A 5,911-nucleotide genomic window follows, 5' to 3' on the forward strand; every position below is an offset into this window, starting at 1 on the left:
GGATGTCTCCGGCAGCAGAAAGGTGCCCATGCCCATCTCAGGGCTTCCAGAGACCTTCGGGGAGCGTTATCCCAGCAAACCCAGCCCTGATGCTATCTGGGGAGGCTAAGTCGTTTCTCTGCAGGCATCTCCAGCTCTTTCAGGTCTTGGCAGACTGAAAGATGCTTCGGAGTGGTCTCCTGAGCCCCTGTCCCCTTGGGGAGCACCAGGAGCAGAGTTGGACCGTGCAACCTGGGGGACAGGCAGTGTGGGCAAGGTTTCTGAACCCGCCTTACCTGGGCAGAGGGTGGTGCAGGTGATTTTCTGGAAAGGCTGCCCATCGCAGAAGGAGCCGCCGTTCAGCGGCGCGGGGTTGGTGCAGGTCCGGGTGCGCTTCTGCCAGCCCCGGCCACAGCGGTTGTTGCAAGGAGACCACTCGGACCAGGTGGACCAGCCACCGTTCACTGCAAGAGGAGACGGACAGTGTTAATACATCAACAGAGCCCATTTCAGCTAAGCTGGAGCTAAGCCTACAGTTCACCAGGTCCTCTGCCCTTACATCTTCTGTGACACCGTGGAACAGCTCACCCTCATGAAAAGCAAATCACGAGACTCCTCCTCGTGTGGCACACCCCACGCACAAAATGCTTTGGTCCTTTTTCCACTTTGCAAATATTTTTGCATCTGGCCACAGCAGATCTTTGGTGTCATAGCAAAGTTCAGCCAAACGCAGCTTTTCAGCTGCTTTGAGAGTCAAAGCGATCTGGCTGGGTCCAACCTCCACCCACCTTCGTACCCAACTGAGAAGGCTTGCAAATACCTATGCCTAATAACCTCTCCTAATAGCCTGTGCAAACTGGTAGAGGTTCCTGTTTTGCAGGCATTGGGTATTATACTTAATTTAATGCAATGCCGTGGTGGGGTTCATTCCTACCGCTCCCAGAAAGTGCCCGTATTTCCCCTTGGCTTGGAGACCTGGCAGCAATGGCCCCCTCCCCAAGAGCAAGGGCTGGTACCATAGACGATGACGGCGGCCGTGGTGCTCCGGCGCTTGGCCACGATGTTCTTGGCCATGCAGGTGTAATTAGCAGTGTCCAAGAGCCGGGCCTGCTTGATGATGAGGTTGTGATCGATGGTGATCAGGAAGTTGGTGTCCTGGGTGGGATCGATGACATCCTCGTTCCTCAGCCACTCCACCTGGCAATGCAAAGGAAGGGATGGGTAAGGACGGTGATTAAGCTGAAGAAGAACTGAACACTCAGCCAGGAAAAGCAGCACGTCATGGGTTTCGGTAGATCCACCATGAGGTCTCCAAGGGCCCCAAAACTAAACCAGGACACAACTGCTTAACTAGGCTGTTTGGGAAGGGTGTGAGTCGATACCGAGCATGGATGCGGGCACGAGCAAGGACAAACGTCAGGTTGGAGGGGCTGAATTCACCAGCCCTGATGGACAGCAAACCCCCCCCGACCAGCCCATGACCTGCCCCAAAGCCTTCCCTATCTTCATCACCAAGACCACCGACGCCCTCAGCACCACAACCACCGGCTGGCCAACTTTGCCTCTGACTGTACTTATTTCTCCTCGAAAGGTTGGCCAAACCAGGCCTGACCGGGGCACCTTACTGCTGTTTTGGCCAAGGATGGGACATTGTGGCTACCACCAACGCTCAGCTCCTGGGGCTGACGGAGCTGTGGGCAGGGAAAGCACCGCTACCGTGCTAGGGAAACCCAGCTGTATGGACTTTCCCAGCCCTTGGCTCTTGCTCTCTGTCACAAGACGATAGACAGATTAACCACTATCCACAAGAAATGCCTGTCCTAGGACTACTTCAGTCTTGACATTTCTAGCCTAAGTAAATTTTGTTCCTTCAAACTTTCCTTAGAGGCTTTATTTTCTAACCCTTTCATTATTTCTTGGCAGCATCTTCCAGCTTTTGTCGGAACGAGCAGTACGCAAAGCTGCATACAACACGAGTTGAGGTGTATTGCGAACGCTCTTGCTGGTTCACTCCAGAAAGACTTCCCCTTCAGAGAACTCATCGGGTGCCTCCTCGTTAGATCTTCCCTCTAATGGGTTAATGGCACATCGGGAAGCATAGGAGAGGTGGGTTGAGCAGGTGCTGAGGTGTGTTATTAGATGTCAGAATAACAGATCCACTGCCCAAAATAAACAATTCTGCTGAATAATGAAAGCTGATGGTCTCGGTGCGAGGCCATTCATCACGGCCGCAAGCCACCTGCAAGGACGTGCCCCGTCTGTCCCCGGCCGCGGCTGCAGACCGCCGGGAGAGGATACCCCACCGGGTGATTTTTTGGGCTGCCGAGCTGCTCACCTCCGCCTGCGGCACCCCCTCGGGCGGGCGGCACTGCAGCAGGACCTCGTGCTCCAGCGGGACCTCCTTGCCCAGCGGCTCCTGGTCAAAGTTCTTCCGCAGGTCTGGTGGGGAGGGGAAGGAAAACCCAGGTGTTATCAGCCCGCTGTGGAAACAGGGCAACCCACAAAACCCCGGAGGGGAGAGAGCATCGCCTCGGCACCAGGAGCCCACGAGCGGGGAAATCGCTCTGGTGTAACACAGCCGGAGCAGAACACGTCCTGGGAGGAAGGAGCCGAAGCAGCATCTTTCCAGGATGGATTTGGGACAGCACGTGGTGCTCGAGGACGGTGCCTTTCCTCCTTCCCGCGCTTGCAAGTTTATACTCCCTCCTGTCATTGACTTTTGGATCTAAACCTCAGCTTAACCACTGTTTCTTTCCCCCTCTGGGCTCTCTACTCCAGGACCTTTCTTTGTTGAAGGGGGAAAAAACCAAGACTTGCACAACAGCTCGGCTCCCGCCTGGGCGCCAAAGCGAACCCCCAAATTTCAGGGCTACGGGGGGTTGTTGCTCAGCTCTGCCCCCGTTGGTCCTGGCTGAGCCACATCCCCAGACTTGCTGGAACCCCAGACACTGCACTCCAGTGCCCAAACGGGCAACGGCTGCTGCTGAAAAGCCAGGCTCGCTCAGCAAGGGGCTGGCCAGCGCTTTGGGGAAGGGGGAGAGGGGAGAAACCCAGCAGAGCCCCCAGGGACGTGGGGGACATGGCAGGGTCCCGCTCCAGAGCCTGGAGAGGAGCAGGAGCATCACTAGATGGTGCTGCAATTCTCTCTTACAGCACCCAGCCCTCTACGGCTGCGGCTCCGGCTCGCGCAGGGCAGCGAACCCTCAGTTCATCTCATCTGCTTGGCTCCGAGAGACACCAAACCCTTGGCCGGGGCCGGATGAAAGGGCTCCCTCAGTAGCCAGCCCTGTGCCTCATAACGTTTTCTCCATTCAGACTAAATCCTTCGGCAGCGCAGCTGATTCACCAGCCCCCTCCGGTTTGGGTAACATGCTGGATTATTAGCCCTCTAATAGCAAAATCTGTTTACGACTAGGGAAGCCTGGTCCTTCTCCTATAGCTTTGCCACCTCATTTGCTAAGAGAGCGAATTCAGCTCGGTAACAGCCTGATTAACTCGCCCTTAATCAGGCTGACACCCACAAACAGCAGCTTAGAGAAGTGACATATGACAGAAGGGACTCCAGGGACACGGAGTCGCTGATTCAGGCAAAGCGTGCAAGGTGCTAACCATTGGGTTATTAACGATAATAAAGCACCGGGAAGAGCTGAGCACGCTGATGGGCAATGCGGTATTAACCCAGGTAGTGCCACGGCAGGTCGGGATGATGCCTGCTCAGATGCAAAGCCAGAGCTGGGATGGGAAGCTAAGAGACCTAAGGCTATCTAGCAAGGATGGGTCACCTCCAACTGATCAAAAAGCACTGCTTTCAACAGGGAGCCAACTTTTGGAGACGGTCAACCCCACTCAGCCGCACCCACCGTGTCTCGAGGGTCACGGGAAGCCGGGAAGGAACAGCCTGGCTGCTATTTCAGCTGGTGTTGCTGCCAGAAGCAGCACACGCCTGGCTTGACACCGCTGCTTTTTCAGCCTGGGATCCAGGGTCCCACCTCAGGCTTTGCAAACAATTTCTAAATCGGTGGGTTGTACCCTCTGGAAACCTTTTAGGGCCCTCAAAGTAGAAAATAAAGTAGGGAGAAGCATTCATTTAAACGAAAGAAGAACCGAGGCGGTGCAGGTAGGGGCAGGGAGCCGGAGGGGTCGCGCCTGAGCAAGCACTACGCGTACCGGGCACTTACAGGCTATGCGGACGTACGCCCTGCGGCTCTTCGTGGTGCCGGCGGAGCTCCAGGCCACGCACTGGCACCAGTAATCTTCTAAGCCAAAGAGTTCCTCCACCTGCTGCCGGGAGACCTCGATCTGCACCTCCCGCACCAGCATCCCTGGGAAGGGGACAGAGGGATGGCATCAGCTCGGCGGGAGCACCCGGGAGGAGGGGCTGCTGGATGCACAAAGCTCGAGGGCGGAGGTAGTGGGTTGGAGGCATCTCAGAGGCATCCAGGCTTTGGCACCTCTGCAAATCAGGGAGACCATTCCCTCCGGAGGGTGACTTGAAGCCAAAGCCAGCGCAATGGCTCATGTGGAGGAGTCTTTTTTTTTTTTCCTCCCCGTCCGGCTAGGCAGGACCAGGACCTCTTGACCTCTTCAAGAGGCATCACCCTCCTCCACCAGCCCTCTCCCCCAGCACCGATGTCCCTGTCCCCTGCCCAGACTCCTTCCCATCCACCAGGTTTGAGGCTTTGCTGCGAGGAGAAACCATCTCTGTCAGCTGCTGTTTAAACACAAATATAACAAGACAAATAAAAGATCTTAAAGAAATCATCCAATGAGGATGGCATTTCATGCCCAATGACCCCAAAAAGGGTTACACGCCTCCATCAACCCCCCAACCATGCCCAATGACCCCAAAAAGGGTTACACGCCTCCATCAACCCCCCAACCATGCCCAATGACCCCAAAAAGGGTTACACGCCTCCATCAACCCCCCAACCATGCCCAATGACCCCAAAAAGGGTTACACGCCTCCATCAACCCTCCAACACCTCCACGAAGTCTGCCAGGACGCCCTGGCCGTGGCACAATGACAAAGGTGGCACCGCCACATGCGGGACATGATCCCCTGGACCGCAGGATGCTGAGGCTCACCTGAAGCACCAACCCCTCGCGACATGCCCATCGCCAAGGGCGGGAGGGACTCGGGGCTTACTTTTCCTTATTTTCAGCAATACCTGTCCCTTTTTTTGCAGCTTCTGTTTATAAAAAGGCCTCAAGTTCACGGCGATAGAGAGCCCCATGCTTCCCAGCTGTAATTTTGTTAGCTCGCTCCCAGTGCTGCGAGGAGCAATTACCGTCTCTCTGCCACTTTCCTGCGGAATAGCTGACAAATGCGCACCAAGGAAATACAATTTATTTTCCCACTATTAAGGGGGGGAGGGAAAAAACCTCAAGGCATTTGGGCCAAGCATTTTTGGAAAAATTAGGGCCCTCAGAAGGTCCCAGGACTGAGATGGCTCAAAACCATCTCATCTCTCTGGAAAGCCGCGGTGGGGTGGGTTGAGCAGCCCTGGAAAGGTGAGAAGCCTTCTGCAAATGCCCTGCCACCTCCGTAACCCCCAAAAGCAAAGCCTACCCAAACCTGGAGGCTGAGCTTACAGCCCAGAGGATGGACTATTTAAAGGGCTTACAGTCATCCAAACACAGCCGCTCTTACCGACCGTCCCTTTTCGTCCGGCTGAATTATCCTCTCTGACTTGGCCTATTTTTGCTTTCTTCTGCACGAAACGTTTTGGAGCAGACACAGTCAGAGCATTACCGAGCCCGGCTCATTCAAGACACATCATCTTAAAAGTTGCCTTTTTTTTTTTTTTTTTTTTTAAAGGTCCCTTCTTCCAAGCTTTTAACCGAGGATACTTAAAAAGCCGCAAACGCCTAACCGTGTTAACCCGTCGCTTCACGGCCAGCTCTCCCCCGTGCCCTTTGCAGCAGCTTTCCC

At 55.1% G+C, this 5,911-nt stretch overlaps 1 protein-coding gene across 1 annotated transcript in view; it reads right to left on the reverse strand.

Annotated features, from left to right (window-relative positions):
* Positions 1-275: 275 nt before the first annotated feature.
* LOC104081285 (netrin receptor UNC5B-like) overlaps positions 276-5,911 on the reverse strand; it is a gene marked incomplete at both ends in the record, with an annotated part of 8,070 nt that continues 2,434 nt past the window's right edge. Inside the window, 4 exons of the mRNA XM_009583969.1 lie at positions 276-443; positions 996-1,176; positions 2,315-2,418; positions 4,158-4,301. Coding sequence (XP_009582264.1) covers positions 276-443; positions 996-1,176; positions 2,315-2,418; positions 4,158-4,301 — 597 coding nt within the window. The remainder of the gene's footprint in view (positions 444-995; positions 1,177-2,314; positions 2,419-4,157; positions 4,302-5,911) is intronic.

The sequence above is a fragment of the Fulmarus glacialis genome, unplaced genomic scaffold, assembly GCF_000690835.1.
Source record: "Fulmarus glacialis isolate BGI_N327 unplaced genomic scaffold, ASM69083v1 scaffold25000, whole genome shotgun sequence".
Lineage (NCBI taxonomy): Eukaryota > Metazoa > Chordata > Aves > Procellariiformes > Procellariidae > Fulmarus > Fulmarus glacialis.